This window comes from Terrapene carolina, unplaced genomic scaffold (assembly GCF_002925995.2).
Source record: "Terrapene carolina triunguis isolate 2854851 unplaced genomic scaffold, T_m_triunguis-2.0 Scaffold88, whole genome shotgun sequence".
Classification (NCBI taxonomy): Eukaryota; Metazoa; Chordata; order Testudines; family Emydidae; genus Terrapene; species Terrapene triunguis.
The window spans coordinates 22,988,461-23,006,671 of NW_020664439.1; the positions used below are offsets into that span (position 1 = coordinate 22,988,461).

At 44.4% G+C, this 18,211-nt stretch overlaps 1 protein-coding gene across 1 annotated transcript in view; it reads right to left on the minus strand.

Moving 5' to 3' along the window:
• The window catches only part of LOC112112474 (glutathione hydrolase-like YwrD proenzyme), a 30,205-nt gene extending 28,180 nt beyond the window's left edge, over window positions 1-2,025 (minus strand). Inside the window, 1 exon segment of the mRNA XM_029911115.1 lies at window positions 1,915-2,025. Coding sequence (XP_029766975.1) covers window positions 1,915-2,025 — 111 coding nt within the window.
• Window positions 2,026-18,211: the final 16,186 nt, after the last annotated feature.

Below are 18,211 nucleotides of genomic sequence, written 5' to 3' on the forward strand. Positions count from 1 at the left end.
ACGGGGATTTGAATCCCCAAAAGCCGGACATGTCCGGGAAAATCCGGACGTATGGTAACCCTAATTTTATCCCATTGACTATCCTCCATATGCTTCACTATGTGAAAGTGAAATGAATTATATTAAAGAAATAGAATGAATTAAAGAATGCTGTATGTACCTTTAAGTAGAAATGAGAAATGCTGCAAGCCAGGGGGCAGGAAAGCAGACATTAACTGCTTAATGAATTGCCCCACTTAAGGGCAATTGGTGAAGCATTAGCCTTAGATTGATAAGAGTTAATAAGGAAGCAGGATATGCATATTGTGCCCCATGAAAATTTTACAATTTTGCTCTCTCTGTCCCTTTGTTTAGTTCGCACCCTTTTATCTGTATAAATAAGACTGTTTGAATCTTGCAGGGGGGCTCACATTATCTGAATGTATTAGCAGAGCGCCGTGCTAATAAAACAAAGTGCTCTGACAAACTGAGTCCTGCCTGAGTCTAACTTTGACAACTATGATAGCATCCCCTGTCTTGCCTTATGAGAACATCAATCCCATACGTGCTCATCTTCCCCATACCCATGTTGTCTAGTAACCTGTATGACCCCTGCCCTGGATATAACTGGCCTCCACTATGGCTTCCCCTTCTGTGATATACACCACCACTTCTAATATGTGGCCCCTTCCCTCAGACATCCCTGTGTATGCTCCCCTCCTTTATGAGATGTGCAAAAATGGGCCCTTGGCCTGATTCACCGATGAGGAGAAATGGAGTCTATCTCTGTGTTTACACATGCTCACTGTCTTGTTATGTGGGTGCCTAAAGGCCTGTGTTCCCTATTGACCTGATCCTTCCCCCTACTGAAGAACAGGGTAGCAGGAAGAGAGGAATGGTTTGCCTCTTGGACGGGCAAAGGACCAATTACTTCTAGCTTCCCACCCAACCAAATCCCCTTATTGCCTAAACTGAAATGATGCCACAAATAGGGAAAGCTGTTGTCATGTGTACCTATTTTTAAAAAAATCTTTCAAAATATGACACTGCCCCCAGTTATTTTATGCAGATTTCCTTCGGTATTTCCTTTCCCCCCCTTTTTTTAACTATATATAACTTTTCAACAGCACAGGCCTAAATGGGTTCGGTTTTGGTGCTGGTACGCACCTTTGGTCCCAGACCTTCTCTCACTGAAGTCAATGGCAAAACTCATAGGCTGTAGAGCTGGGGAGGGGAGAAGAGAATAACCATGCTGGACATGGCCCAATCATTTTTTGGCCAGGCCAAACCTGAGTGGTGCTGTGACTTGGTGCGTGGTATTGCAGTACCACTCACTCAAATTGGGATTGGCCACCCTTCCATCATGATGAAGTAGCACGTGGGCCAAATTTGAATGAGTGAGTGTTGTGACCTGGTGCACGGGATCAGTGGTGCTGTGACCCTGTGTGACAGGTTGCAATACCACTCACCCCACCCAATTTGGAGAGGATGGGTGTTGGAGGTCAGGCTGTTGGGGGTGGGGAGGGGAGGTTGACAGGGAAAGAGGAGGATCAGGTGTGGTGGGGGGTTAACCTAGGGCGCTCTGCAGCCTGTGACAAAACTCCCATTGACTTCAGTGGGATCAGAAGCAGGCCCTGAGGCAATCTAAGAACTCATGACACATTCTGAAATTCAAACAACGCACAGTGAATGGCTACAGAAATTATGGGGCTGATTTTTCACAAGTGCTGAGTACCCATAAACTTCAGCTGAAGTCAAAGCAGTCGCAAGTGCTCAGTTCCCCTGAAACTCAGGTCATAATTGCACAAATAGTACAATCATCTTGCGATCCGAGTTTAAAAAATGTGGGTTATGATGTGAGAACTGACAGTTTGCTACTTTTTTTTTTAAAGTGTGAAGTACGATTTTCTTTCTCCATCTATTCAATCATAGAACCAAAAGACTATTCCTAAGACCAGTATTTGTTGCAGGGAGCTGATTCCAAGCAACACAACCACTGATACAAACCACTGGGGATCTTTGCAAACAGAACTTAAGCTATGACATCGTCTCCAGGCCAATAAATATGTGTTTAGTTCAACAGAAAATCTAAAAACAAACAAAAACACACACCCACACATTAGAGAGCTGATGACTGAACACAAATCTATCTGTGGTCATCTCTATTAATAAACAGGCAAAATCTTAGTACCTGCTCTCTTATATTTTAGCCTACACACTGTAATAGTACTTTTGCCTATCACATTTCCAGCTATGCTCAAAACTACACAGCTGTATCCAATTGACTGCAATTAGAATTTTTTGAATAAGTCTAGTTAGATTATTTATTCAACAACTACATTTTTCTCTCTGAACAGATTGTGGTTTCTCAAACTTATTCTTCATTTTAAATAATTTGCAAAAATTACCTAGTGAATAATTCTAGGTCTGTAACTTGTCTGTATATCGTTCTTTTTTAGACTGACATGCCAAACCTTAGCTGTTTTAGGTGGACGCACAAGTTGTATAGCATGTTTCCACCTCCTCAGTAGAGAGCATAACTCTTTTCAGAATCAGGTTCTCAGTGTTGAAAAGCTGCAAATTTATGTAATAATTGTGTGACAATTAGCCTGTAGAATTTATTCCAACAAGCTACTAATATAACTGAGGCCATAAGCATCCTAGAGTTTGGGTAACAAGACCACACACTGAGTTAAAGCAGTATGGTATGGATTTAAAAAAAAAATCTTGCAAGGGCTCACTCCCCTCAACCACAGCACGCAGGCCAGCCTCTAACTAATGCTTGGATAAAACTTTCCCCATGGCGAGGTTATTCCCTAACTACCTCCTGTGTGGCTTCTTGTCCTTTCCCTTGGAGAAGCTGTACTGCTGGAGCAGATTCCAGCCTAGCTGGACCACATGGCTCCACTCTGGTATGGCAGGTCCCAGCTTCACAAGTCTGAAGGGTGCTGTCCATTGCTGGGGTGAGGGCTGCCCTATGCTGTGCTGCCTTCTCCGGCAGAGGCCTAGTGCATGGGCAGAGACAGGGCAAACCCCTCAGCACATCTGCACTCAGTCTGGGCAGAAGCTTCTTGCCACCTCTCCCAGCCTGCTGCAGCAGCGGGGATGGGAAGGGAGGCCCTGGGCATGAGGGACTGCGGGGCTGATGGTAAGTGGCCGCAGGGAGGAGGGCGCATGGGCAGAGCGCAGGCGAGACGCCAGGCTACCCTGCCCCATGCTGCGTGTGAGACGGGCCTGGGGAGCACCCAGCCAGGCCCTCGCACACTGGGAGCCTGCATGGGTAGCAGCACTGCTAGGGCTAGTAGCTAGGCCGGAGGGGCAGGGCGAGCCCCGGCAGTCGGAGCATTCATTCCAGCGCCACGAGCCGCAGCCGGCGGCCCTTCCCAGACTAGAGACCTGCCAATGGGACCCCCAAATCAGGTGCCCAGAAAGGACAAGTGCAGTTAGAGAAAAATAACTGATCTGACTTGGTCTGTTTGGAAAAACCTTCATTAGAACATGGGTTTTGGTAGGGTTCTTTGTAGACCGTTGATGAGAGATCAGATAAATTAGCTCACTCGGGTTCTTTTTTTATTCAAAGACAAAACAGCCCAACAGAGGAAGGAAATGTGCTCCAGTAGCACAACTGGTTAGTGCACGGTAATTATAGAGTAGTATAGTATGTAGTGATGCTGGTGTTGTGAGTTCAAGTCTTGCGTGGAAAGTCAGTTTGGGGGAGGTGTAGCTCAGTGGTTTGCGCATTGGCCTGCTAAACCCAGGGTTGTGAGTTCAATCCTTAAGGGGGCCATTTAAGGATCTGGGGCAAAAATCTGTCTGGGGATTGGTCCTGCTTTGAGCAGGGGGTTGGACTAGATGACCTCCTGAGGTCCCTTCCAACCCTAGTATTCTATGAAAGGATTAATGCTTTGTTTCCCAGATTGGTAAAGTCTGGCAGCATTCAAATCTGTTCTGAAATTATGAGTTACACAGACACAGGGTTAAACACATACTTAACTCAGGCCTGGTCTACACTAACACCCCAATTCGATCTAAGGTACGCAACTTCAGCTACGTGAATAACGTAGCTGAAGTCGACATACCTTAGTTCGAATTTACCGCGGTTCAGACGCGGTCCACACACGGCAGGCAGGCTCCCCCGTCGACTCCGCGGTACTCCTCTCGCTGACGTGGAGTACCGCAGTCGACGGCGAGCACTTCCTGGTTCGAATTATCGCGTCCACACCAGACGCGATAAATCGAACCCGGAAGTTCGATTGCCAGCCGTCGAACTACCGCGGTAGTGTAGACAAGCCCTCATGTACAACAATGGAAAGTTACACCCACTTTTTGATCAATTTCTTACCTTGTTTTGAATATAGCTTTCCAGAAGTTGGCAAACCCAGAGATATCATGCATCGGCACTAGGCTGGTAAGGATTGCATATCAGTACAGCCTCCACAAAATCATCTGTCATCGTCTGTGTGAGCTGTATCTAGCACATTGTCATATTTGGCAAGCTTTAACAGAACATGCAGCCCTCTGACAGATTCTACATGTACAGGGAACTGGGGGTGCATACAGTTCACTGTAAGCTTAGCATAAGTAAAAAGCATGCTGGGAATGTGATTCAGAGTTACACACTGTTAGCATAAGTAAAAAGAATACAAAGCCTTCTAGAAATATATATTGGCTAACAGTTCGAACTGACTGAAGTTTTCTAGTGCAGTCATGTATTGAGGATCGCTTAATATTTAGAATTTATCTCGATAACACACTTCCCCACTTATGGCTTGTCTATACCAGAGCAAGAAGTTATTTTTAGAATGTGGTGCTAACATGTTTTTAAACACAACATGCCCTGTCTATGCTAGATATTCCGTTGTATTTTAAAATCAATGTTTGCCAAAGGAAAAAAGGGAAGTTGGCAGGGAAACAATTGCCAAGAACCAAAGAAAGTATTGCAAACATTTGAGATTATAAAAATAAAGTTCTGAACAATTACATCCCAGTGCCCTTCTAACTCATGTTACTGTTCAGATCCAGTTGTGGTGAGTTTGGCTCATAGCAACAGAGTGAGCTGGCAACAGGGGATTTTTTGTCATATGTTGCTTGTGCATATAGAACAAGAGTATATTATAAGGATGCTTGTTTGCAAAAAGCAGAACAGGATTGTAGCAAAATTAGGTTTTCATTTTGTGGTATCAGCATTCGGGATATTTTCACTCATCCTCAAGGAATCTCCTGCTTGTGGATATGGTATTTCTCTCTGAATGTACACTTCAGTCAGGAGGACAATTTTAGATGCGTGGGTATATTGCTACATGTACAATATATAGGATCTTTTGAGGTGCCTTCATTGATGAACCTTGATCCATTATTTTGAAATGTTTTCATTACTTATCCTTAACCTTTTCCTGTTGCTCACAGAGCCCTGATGAGTCCAACATAAATATATACGCTAATCTGCCTTAAAAAAAATTCAGGAAACTTCTGCTCTGGCTCTGAACTGAGGGCATGAACCTTAAAAGAATACTCTGCTCTAAGATGGCCATATGCTCTTTCCCATTACATAGCACAAAGGGACGTGCAATGTAGCAACTAGTTACCCAAAAGTCTGGGAATTTCCTATGTGAGTAAGCAGTCTCTCAGTGCCAAGCTCCTAGCAAGAAATACAATGTACGCTAATCAGGCAAAGGCACGGGAAACCCACAAATCCGCTGCCCCATGTGAAGTTGAAGGTCAAGTATGATTGAATCATGGATTGCCTAATCCTGGCCTCATGTTCCAAAAAGACACCCAGATTTGGAAAGAATGTTGGTTAGAGCAGAAGGCAAGACCCTCTTCTAGGGCATATGAGTCCGCCCTTTGCTGTGGAAAAACAAGAGTGAGTTTGGAGTTCTGCTTTTAGCTCAGTCTGAATGTCACTTAGCCGTAATCCATTCCTGCTCACAGGCAGTCATAACTGAACACTTAGGGGCTGGCAGCAGTGAAACCAACCAAGGCCTTGCATAAATTCACATTTAGATGAAGAGTGAAGTCAGTTCAAGTAACTCAGTAAGAGGCTGGAACAGAAGTATAAGGAGTCTGATCATGCTAGCTGGCCTGCAGGGTTATTGACAGAGAGGGGGAGCAGGAGAAATGGTGTCCTTTTTTTTATTATTATTTTTTATTTAAGGTCAGCATCCTCAATCTGGACCTGGAGTAGAAGATTTGGGATTGTTTTTAGAGGAGAGGGTTTGTCAGGAATCCCAACAAAAGTTTTATCATGGCATCTGCCTTTGAGTCACATGTCAACTGGGGGAGGGTTGTTGAAAGCAACACAATTTATACCTTTGTTCCTCTACGCCATGCCAGCGTTCACAGCTGTGGGGAAAAGAGTCATACTCTTGTATTGTTGTTAGTGTAGCACCGAGAAGTCCCAGTCCGGGACCAGGTGAGCTAACTGCTGTACAAACACAGAACAAAAAGATAGTCCAAGCCCCAAAGTGCCCACAATCCAAGTATAAGACAAAAGATAACAGAGGGTTACAGACAGACCAATGGGGGAGTACAGAGAAACAATGAGACAATGATCGTCAACATATTAGGCAGTGGGCTCTGCCACTAGCAGCCAAAACTGACAAGTTTTGCCTCGGTTTCATGCCAAAGGGGAGTTTTGTGTAGGGATTTGAAGGTGGATAATAGGGTAACTGTGTGAATATTTATGGGGAGCTTCTCCCAAAAGTGAGGGGCAGCATGGGTGAAAGCACAAAGGTGCTTGTTTAAAAATTTAACAAGTGAGCAATGGAGGCTGATGTGGGCTGAGCGCAAGCAGGGGCTAACCTCTGGATACTGAATGAGAGACAATAGGTAGGGTGGGGATAGGTTGTGAAGGGCCTTGAAAGTGAGGACAAGGGGCTTGGCTGCACAGACAATTAGTCTGTGGCAAGCTGGGGTGTGAATCTACTCGCAGGAGCCTGCTGCAGACTAATTGTCTATGTGCACCTTGCTGATGCGTATTAACAGCTTGTTAATGTGCTTTGATCTAGTCCTCTTTGAAACAGGACAAGAGCACAGCAGGCTAGCGCAGGCTAGATTCACACCCCAGCTGGCTGCAAACTAAGGGTATGTTTACACTGCGCAGTTGTCGCCAAAACTTTTGTCTTTCACGGAAACTTAAAAAAGCCCCCTCGTGAAAGACAAAAGTTTTGCCAACGCAAGCGGCAGCGTGAACGCAGCTTTATCGGCAGGAGTGCTCTCCTGCCGACAAAGCTTATGCTGCTCGCGGGGCTGGAAGTATTTTGTTGGCAAAAGTGCCGACAAAATACCGCAAAAGAGCGTTCACACTTGCTGACTTTTAGCGACAAAGCTGTGTCGACACAGCCTTGTCGCTAAAAGCTCCGTAGTGTAGACAAGCCCTAAATGTTCATGTAAACAAGCCCATGGAGCTTATAATTGATACAATAGAGAAAAGGGAGCTAGTGAAGGGATGCAAAGAGAGGACGGGTGACGTGATCAAAGCGAAGGGCTAGCAAAATGATCTTAGTAGCAGCAGCATTCTGCCCGGATATCAGTGGGGCAAGATTACATGTGAAGGACCAGACAGAAGGCTGTTGCAGTAAATGAGATGTGAGATGAGCATGGGCAAGAGTTTTTAGGTGTGTGGAGGGATAGGAAAGACTATGCCTCAGCGATGTTATACGGACAGAATCTGCAAGTCTTAGGCTTGGTCTACACTTACCCCCCAAGTCGAAGTAAGGTACGCAAATTCAGCTACGTGAATAACGTAGCTGAATTCGACATACCTTACTTCGAACTTACCGCGGTTCAGACGCGGTCCACACGCGGCAGGCAGGCTCCCCGTCGACTCCGCGGTACTCCTCTCGTTGAGCTGGAGTACCGCAGTCGACGGGGATCACTTCCTGGTTCGATTTATCGCGTCCAGACCAGACACGATAAATCGAACCCGGAACTTCGATCCCCAGCCGTCGAACTACCCGGTAAGTATAGACCAGCCCTTAGACATACTTGGATGTGAGGCCTTAGGGGGCCTAGTTGAAGATGGCACCCAGGTAATAGCCTGAGTGACAGGTGCAATGACCCCCAAAACTTAAGAAAAAAAAAAAAGATTTTGCTCCATCTACAGTAGCTGTATGCTGTATGACCATCTGCGCCCATTGTACTATCTGAATTACACACACCCTCCACCAATGGTGAATGACATGAAAGTCCATTTAATGTGGTGGATGGTGGAGGGGAGGAGAGTGGAGACTTTCCGCTTTGGAATTTCCTGCCTGTGAAGGCAGTTGGCAGGCCACAGAAACCCATGGTGACTCTGTCTAAACCGGGGCGGGCAAACTTTTTGGGCAACATCGGGTTTCGTAAATTGTATGGAGGGCCGGTTAGGGGCGGGGGTCATGGCCCGGCCCCCACCTCCTATCTGCCCCCCCCAGGACTCCTGCCCCATCCAACCCCCCTGTTCCCTGAGGGCCCCTCTGGGACCCCTGCCCCATCCACACACCCCATTCCCTGTCCCCTGACTGCCCCCAGACCCCTGCCGCCCCATCCAACCCCTCCTCTCATTCCTGACGGCCCCCAGGGACCCCTGCCCCATCCAACCACTCCTTCTCCCTGTCCCCTGACAGCCCCTGGAACCCCTGCCCCTTACTGTCCCCTGCCGCCCCATCCAACCCTCCCTCCTTCCTGACTGTCCCCCCGGGACCCCTGCCCCCATTCAACCCCCTGTTCCCCACCGACCACTCCGACCCCTATCCACACCCCCACCCCCTGACCACCACCCCGAACTCCCCTGCCCTCTATTCAACACCACCTGCTCCCTGCCCCCTTACCGCGCTGCCTGGAGCACCGGTGGCTGGCGGCACTCCAGCCACACTGCCCGGTGGGAACCAGGCCACACTGCCGCCGCCACCACACAGCTCAGAGCACCGGCTCAGGCCGGGCTTTGCAGCTGCGCTGCCCCAGGAGCTCACAGCCCCGCCACCCAGAGCATTGCGCCGGCGGCGGGGCGAGCTGAGGCTGCGGGGGAGGGGGAACAGCAGGGGAGGGGCTGGGGCGAGCCTCCCGGGCCAGGAGCTCGGGGGCCGGCCAGGATGGTCCCACGGGCTGGATGTGGCCCGTGGGCCGTAGGTTGCCCACCCGTGGTCTAAACTCACCTAACGCTGGCCTGTGGCTGAATAGCATATGCTGAGTGTGCTGCCTAACATACAGAACTTCCTCCAGTGGTTTTTGTGCCTGTTTGTTGTGTTGTAATAAGCCTCTTATCCAAAATGTTTGATTTGACTAATGGATGATTAAAGAGCACATTTCTTTCTGAAATGCTCCCCATTAGGTATGAACATCTCCATGTAGGCACACTGGGCAAGATTTCTCCTCTCTCTCACTTAGGGCCCCATCCTGCTCCCCTTAAAGTCAGTGGGAAAACTCCCATTGACTTCTGTTGTGTGAGCCTGGAAACAGATACATCACAGATCCAGGTCTGGGTAATGACAAGAACATGTGTATCTAGGCATGACACAGAATGGAGGAGCTTATGACTGCCCCAAGGGAACTCTCTGGTCATTCAGAGCCAGAGGGAGCCATACAGGAAGGGCACAAAGTAGTGAGGCTCTGAAAGAGGCAGGTACCCCAAACAATGGATATGATTCACTACACTCCCTGGCCCTGGCAACATAAATATCTGAGGGGTTTTATTGACAAAACCAGCAACTAACACAACTTCTAGACAAGTGACCAAATAGCAAGTGTGAAAAATCAGGACACTTTGCGGGGAGGAGGGGAGGCACGGGAGTATAGTTGCCTATATAAGACAAAGTCCCTAATATTGGGACATCTGGTTACCCTATTCCAGAACCAGTACCCTGAATCACCACCTAGAGATGGATCACAAGTCCCACCTATCCAGAGGGCACCTAATGCACTGATATAGCTCCACCAGTTCACTGGGAACCACAGGGGTTCAACGCTTTGGGTTTTGTCCGGAGGAGGCAGCATCCCATCCTCGGCCCAAAAACTCGTGGAACTATGTCAGTCCCAGTATTTTAGGTGCCTTCCCCAGCTAGACTTTCAGTGGTATGAGACCAGGCCCTTATGCTGGAGTGAGAGGAGAATCAGACCCACTGTATCTTTAATTGTGAGTTACTTACTTTTAAAAGCAAAGCACTGAAAATTCCCATGGCATCAAATCCTGAGGCCATTACGTGACACTTTGAGCCAAAATTCTCAACGCAGCCAATGGGTGTTTGACTGACCAAAGGCTGAGTAAAAACTGAGTTTGCAGATGAAGGATCTCTGCTGCATTCCTCTTAGGAAATGCTAAGCCCCCTGAAACTCCTCTGAAGTCAGTGTAGACGCAGGCGTTCCGCAGCTTGCAAGAGTTCATTCCAATGTAAGAACAGGCCCTCACATACCTTTTTCCTGAGCACCCAAAGTAAGGTACATGGTATTCTGGGAGTTCTGCTTAACCTCGTCACTGAATTTAAGATGGATTTTATATCACGTAAAACATATTTTCCTTCCAAAGCAAAAAAACCCCAGAAAATTGAATGAATACCACAATTTTAAAACGTATTAGCTATTTAAATAGCAGTGAGGATGTAAGATAGAGCTGGAGCTTTCATATCTTAATCATATGATCTGGCAATTGATAAAAATGTGCTAGGGTTATTAAAAATATGTGAGTTTCTAATTCAGCCTTTCCTGGAAATGGCCTCATATTGTGCAGCACAGCTTCCAGAGGTTACAAAATAAACATAAAAGTCAGCCTTTCAAATACAAGTATGGAAAAACACAGGCTCTGTGGCCCAATCTGCAGAAAATGTCTGCAGTCTTCTGGGCAATATAAGCTCTGGAAGGCCATGGACGCCGGCACCACCACACCCTACTCTGTCAGGGGAAAAGGTCACCCCACTGTGGTAGGCACAATGAAAAACAATCTGTGGCTCCATGGCAGGGAGTGAGACTTGCAGAGCTCTACAGGGGAGAGAACGTCACGTAAATAAGCTCCTCCTGGTAGCTCTGCGTCTTCCAAGTCTCAGGGCCGCACAGTTTGTGGAAGTGAGAGCATCCCTGCTCATGACAAAAGACATGTTTTTAAACCACAAGAACCATATGGTGCTACTTGTAACATTCTGCCTTGTCAGCCAGCCTAGGTTTAACACGCTATGGACCTACTGCCCTATAACTCTAACTGGTCCACAGACATTGCTAAGTACATCCTTTCATACTCCTCTAGACTAACTCCATTTTTTTGGTGTTAAATACTCAGATTATTCAATGTAGAAAGTTAGAGCCTGCTTCTGCTATGACTTACACCAGTCCTACACCATTGTAACTCCATTGACTTCAGTGGAGTTACTTCCCCTCATGCTGGTGGAAAACAAGGTAACAGGCACTTAAAGTACTACCATGATTGTGAGCTAAGGGCCAGCCTCACTCTTCAGTTTTGATCACAATTCTCAACATGTGCTTCTTTAGGCAGATAGGGCCATCACGGTTTAAAAGCACAGCATGCAACTGTACATCATTTATGAGCCTGATCTGCTTTTCAAACAACAGTGGAATGAAATAAAAAATGGTGATGGCTATGGTAGCAGAATGAATAGAGATTAAAAACTGATTTCTCCTAACATTTTTTCTGATAATCTCTTAATTTGTACAATTTAACACGCTAGACTTGATCATCTCATCAGTTGTTCTCATGCAACTCCTATCTGTCTATCTATTTACATGGCCCTCATTACCATGATATGTGAGCACCACAAGTATTTAAGAGAAATAATAACCATTGCAAAATATAAACTTTCCCTTCATAACCTGTCAGAGCAAATTTGACCAGACAGTTGATTTTTTCTGCCTGTGAAGGAATGTAGGAGGTTGAGGTTGATTGTGTATGTCTGTGAAGAGCTATTGAGGGAAAGCTAAATCCATGAAATAAGTTTTGCAGTTGGTTGTGAACATTGTGAAGTTTGGGGTCATCCTTTTCTTTCATGGGAATGAATTTCTGGTGCCCAGGAATGTTCTTTCTTGGGCACTCACAAGCCTTTCCCCGCCTGAGTTCAGTGGGAGTCCCACGTGCACAGCTGACAGAATGACCATGCCACTTGGATTCAAAAAGAGCCAGGAAAGAAACACGGCAAACTAATAGCAATATTACTACTAGGACTGCTGCTCAGAGTAAAGTAATATGATCTTTGTCGTTCTTGTGCTTGTTGCAGTCTTTGACCAAAAATGACCAAAATTTTGTGTACAGTCAATTCTGTGTACATTGCTCGGAAAAAGCCAAGTAAAATACAAATTGTTCTGATGGGCCTTCTCTGTGCTCCTGGATGGGTGTGCTAATGGCAAAGGTGGCATTTATCCTGGTATAGACAGTGGGCCAAATTCAGAGGCGATGTTTAAGGTGGCATCAATTAGATTTCTTTTATGCTCAGAATCTCTTGCACTCCCTGAGACATACTTACATTCTACTCATGTGTAAGAAGGTATATGTTAAAACAGCCCTCACCCTACTCTACCTGCTTACAACATTTTAAACAGGTCCTGAGCATGTTAAATGCACTGGCTTGGCTCCCATTACACATGGGTAAATTAGCTGTAAGTAGGTCTAATGGAATCTTATAGATTCCAAGGCCACAAGGGACCATTGTGATCATCTAGTCTGATGTCCTGTATAACACAGGCCTTAGACAGTCCCAAGAATAATTCCTAGAGCAGATCTTTTAGAAAAACATCCAATTTTGGTTTAAAAATTGGCCATGATGTAGAATCCACCATGACCCTTGGTAAATTGTTCCAATGGTTAATTACTCTCACCATTAAAAATGTATGCCTGTGTGACACATGGCTAGAAAGGGTTAAATGTCCTGCAAAATAAATAACCCTCAAAAGACATGTGGGGAAATAATGTTCGTGTTTTTGTGTATTTACATATGTATGAGAAGGCTCTACAGTCATCTACTGTCTATGCTGTATTCTGATAATCAGAGATCAAAAGAACATCCTATCATTTAAATGAATTGTAAACACATGATATCTCTGCATTCCTCTCTCTTTGAAATGTACTGTGAATGGTGGAGGAACAAGCAAATGGCCTTATGTTAATTCGTATAGCTAAGTACTGGTGATGGACCTCCTTCAAAGTCATCCTAATTACCTTTTGTTCCCTGAGGAAATCCCAACTTGTCAAAGAGGACATGAAATTGTATAAAAGGTCCTTGGGTCCTGATTCTGTCATCTCAGATCCGCTTAGGCTTCATCAGGGGAAGTTTGAGTCACAAGACTGAGTTTCCAGTTATGCTGGTACGCCCTGAATATGAGATTTGGACATTGAACTATAAACTATGAACTATTTCTGAAAGAACTCTTTGCAACTACAAAGCTCACCATCTCTGCTATGAATCTGCACCTAAATGAATTGAACTCTTGTCTGTATGTACATTGATCTTTTAACCGGACTCTCTCTCTTTTGTTTTTTAATAAATTTTAGTTTAGTTAATCAGAATTGGGTGTAGCGTGTATTTGGGTAAGATCTGGAATATTCACTAACCTGGGAGGTAATGTTTCCAATCCTTTGGGATTGGTAGAACCTTTTCTTTTATATAATGAAATAAGATTTACAGACATTTTCATCATATTTGACGTGGGTACCTGGGTGGAGGCCTCAGGCTGGATCACTTTAAGGGAACTGTGTTATTTGAACTTCTGAGTAACCAGTAAGGTAATAAAGAAGCTGTTTTATGCTGGCTTGGTAAATCTAAGTATTGGAATATCCACTAGCTTTTTGGGGTTTGGCTGCCCCATTCTTTGCAGTTCACCCTAATTGAGTGACCATAGCTGGCCCCCATTGGGACCCCAGCCACACCTTATTTCCAGTGTGAGAGAGTCTAATTTATGCCTTCTGTATCTCCTGTGAATATAAGTGAGTACTGCACAGGAAATCTATGGCCTTATTAAACATTATGTTCCTCTAGTAACACAGGCCAAGATGAAAGGTTTTCACTTGCAAATCCTAAACAAAGCCTAAAATTGATTGGGAATCCTTTCTCCCCCAATAATTCCTTCCTATAGTAGTACATTTTCACCTGTGTTGTTGTTTCTGTTTGTTTTCCTAGTTTATTTCATTTCTATAGAATGTATAAATTATTGTGCAATATGGGTTACATTCTATCCATAGTTTAACTGGTGTAAATCCAGAGAAACTCCATGGACTTCTGTAGAGCTACTTAAAATTTAACTTGTAAAACTTGAGAACAGAATTTGAACCAGAGAAAGATTATGGAAATTCTTACTGTTGATAGAAATGCTGATTGAAAACTAATTCTAGTAGATCTTAAAGCAGAGGTGGTCCACTGAAAAGCCAAATAAATCAATATTTGCTTAAACATTACCTAAATAGTCCTTCAGATCTCCCTCTCTCTCTCTCTAAGGGACATATTCAGTTATTTTGCTCTTACGTATGCATATCTTTATCAGGGTATATGTCTCATCATTAGTTCAATTTCCCCTGTACTTTATCCATCTGACGTTTAAATTATGTCACCTTATAATGGCATCTAGAGCCAAACCCTGTTTTGTATGTCTTATCACACATTCTATGTAGTAAGGAGCAATTAACTTATCAACTAGTAAATGCAAGAAATAAATACTTGTGAATAATTTAAGCAAGTCCTTTTTTTGCAGTATGTAAGCATCTGATTTAAAGAGACCTTCTGAAACATCTGATTCTGCCCCCCTGATGGAGACATTATGCTGGATTAGATGAACCACTAATGTGATGTAGAGTGGCAAATCTTATGTTCCTATTAAGAGTTCTAGCACAGAGAAGAACTTTCCCAGAATCCATTTCCAAAATTCCATATGCTGCTATCACTGAGAGCTTTTGAGCTTTGCCTTCTGTTGTTTCCAATGTCTCTTAGTAGACCTTGTACTGGCCCTGTCTCACAACCTAGGGAAGAGCTGACTTGCTGCTCCCACTGTTTCCAAAACAAAGAAGAAAAGAAGAAGAAGAAGAAACTTATTTTACTGTATCATGCCTTTCATCTCAAAATGACCCTAAAATAGTGTTATGGAAATGCATCTGCCTCTGCAATCACTGGCATGCTGGACAATGGAAAGAGTTGCCCAGGGACAAGAGAACAAATTCCTACTTGGAAAAAAAATGCCACTGGATCTTTAATATCCGTACAGACAAGACCAGACCTTGTTTATTAAGGTCTCATCTAACAGCTCCCAATAGAACAAACCGTGTAGGAACAAATCCTGATCTCATTTATACTGGTGACAATCTGGAGTAATTCTACTGAAATCAGTGGAATAGCTCTAGATTACTCTGGGGGTAAATGAGAGCAGAATTTGGCTCCTAAAATCATCTTCTCAACATTGGAAGGATGAAAAGCTGATTTTCATCCTTCTCAGTTTGTATTCATGATTCTACGTAGTGCTCATATGAACCCCAACCTGGTGATAACCACACTAAGCCATCCGTACTAGCACTGCTCACCCCTCAGCCTTTTTCAACCAATTTGATTTGTGCTGGAGCATTGAAGTATAAAGAGTTTGGAGACTAAAACACCACAAGGAGAACAGAAGGAGGGGCCTCTCTGTGATCAGGTCTTGAGTCAATCAAAGGTTTCTGTATCAGCAGTGTTCAGATTGAGAAGATCTTCAGGGAGCTTAATGCAAAAAGAGCAACCATCCAGTATGTGGATAGCATCCTTCACAGCACCACAGAGGCACAGTGGGCTGTCCTAGGATGGTTGGTCTTGGTGCAGCGAACCATGCCACACTGGAATTGGTTAAGCTGACTCCAGAAGGGGCATGGGAGTCCACAGCCAAGTAGCATTTTCATCCAGCCTGACATAGGAGTTCCTGGTAGATTGTTCTGTTTCTTGTAACATGATCTCGTTTCATGGCCATGTTATACCGTGAGACAGCTACTCCACGGAGAATGTTTGAAACAGGAAATTGAATGGAGCCTTCCATATTGACCAGGCATCTGAATCACTGTTTTATTGATTCATGAGGTCTCTTCTATAAATGAACTTGTTCTTTTGTGCCTCAAGCTATTATAATTATTTTACTCACCAGTTCTTGGATTTCCATATGCTGCCAATAAAAAACATAGTTTTCAGTGGGTATCTGCAGTTTCCAGCTATATACGTAAGCATGTTCATTTCTCTTAATTAAGGCAACAATAGGCATATTAGAAACATATGATTATCAGTTACCAGCCAGAATTCCAGACTGAGTGCTCAGTACTTGCCTGGCTCACAATATCTCATGGACAGCACTGTGTGGAAAAATCAGGAGATTGTTACTAGTATTTGCTCAGTCAGGGGAATAGTTGGCTCAGGGGGTTAGCGCACTAACCTTTCACCTGCAGAGGTTCAACTCTCGATGGTTGGACAGATTTTGATAGCCTTACACACCCTGAAAGTACATTACTCCTCAAGCAGGCTCACTAAAGTCAACTTGAATAAAGGGATCAGAATCTGGCCTGAAGTCAGATGTGAAAATGGGTTTTGTAGTTTCCTCCATTAACCACCTGCATCACTGGGAGAATGACTGTACTCAGTTCTACCGCCAATGTTGTTAATGATTAAAAATTAATAATTATGATGTGTAATGTTTATTTATTCCTTGTATTACAGTAGAACCCAGAAACCCCATTCTTTGCTTAGTAGAAACAAAGGCTGGAATAGCAGAGTTATATCTCAGTAATGAGTCATACTGGGGAAGCCCACACAGAGCCTGACACACCTTCTCACACCTGTGCTTATTGTCCCTCGCTTGTATAAATGTTACATTTAGCCACAAAGAAGATTTCTAACATCACAACTTTTGGCTTAAATAAACACTGTCAGGCTTGGCATATGTGAAACGTGACCTGTTTTTTGTTTTTGTAAACAAATGCTGTTCTTTATACACACTAGGGCAGATCCCCCAGTACAGTAAAGTTCCCTTACTACTCTGATGGTGAAAACAGCCCTAAAATTGACAGATTGTGCCACTTGAACATCCTCTGCTTAAGGAAATCTTTGGGTTGTGCAATGACATGGTTAGTGGCCTTTATGCTACCTGCCCTTCTGGCTTCTGATGCAGGGGACTCAGCAGTTGAAAAGGTAGGCTGGCTGGGGCCCTTTGCAGTCAGCAGCAGCCCGTGTAAATTAGAGCAGCCCTGAGGCACAAAAGTACTATGAGAAGAAAACTTGTTCAAAGCTTGAATGAAAAATACTTCAATGGTATCCTTTTGGGAAAAGTCACCTGTTTATGAACACAACTCAGAATCAGATGTCACCTTGGAGACTTGACTAGAATGGAATCCTTGACTTTCTACCAGTGCTGAGCATTAGTGTGAAACTCAGGAGAAGAGGGTCATATGTAGGGGCTAAGTGTGAAGGAAAAGGTCTGAAGTTTAGCATATGTATTAAAAGGCCCTGAGGTCTGTTTTTAACTGAGGCACTTGTTTGAGGGTCATTCACTTTGGTTTGTTCCACCACATTTTGCACATGGCCTAAACCCTATTTGTAAGCTGTGCAGCCTGTTGTGTGCTAGGTTTCCTGGAGTGGGAATTAAAAAACGCTAAGGACCAAATTCTGCACTATTACACCCAGGAAACACCGTTGGGTTCATTGACATTTTCATGGATGTAGTTCAGAGGATAGAGCCAGATTCAAAGACCATTGAAGTCAAAGGGAGTCTTTCCATTTCCTTCAATGGACTATCGATCTGGCCCACAGTTTGGCTCCACCACTCAGTATTTAACTGAAGAGACTAGCAGCTTTACTGAGGTCTGTATAGAAAGTCCCAGATATCCGGTGTGAGCATGAACTGGGTGTTCTGTAAAACCAGGTTGGATTATTTGGGGGCTCCTTACTATGATTGCCCCAAACTCCTGCTAAGGGGCGTGGTGGGGACATATTACATATCTCTTTTTGTAATGGGAAAGGTTCTCATAATACACATAGTCATATCAACTTCAGAATTATAACTATGCACAAATGATATCTCAGCACGAAGGCTGTGATCCTCCAACTTGTGCAGATACACACCTGTGCCTGCCTGGAGCCCACACAAAGTCAACAAGGCTCTTCATGAGCTCAGGGATCTGCCTGCCACAATTCTGCTTGCAGGATTAGAATCTAATGCCTATTTCTGTTTAAAGGGCTCAACCTTACTGTATTCACTCAGACAAACCTCTAACTGATTTTAAATGTAAGTTTTGCCTAAGTAAACAGTATGGTGTCGGACTCTAAGA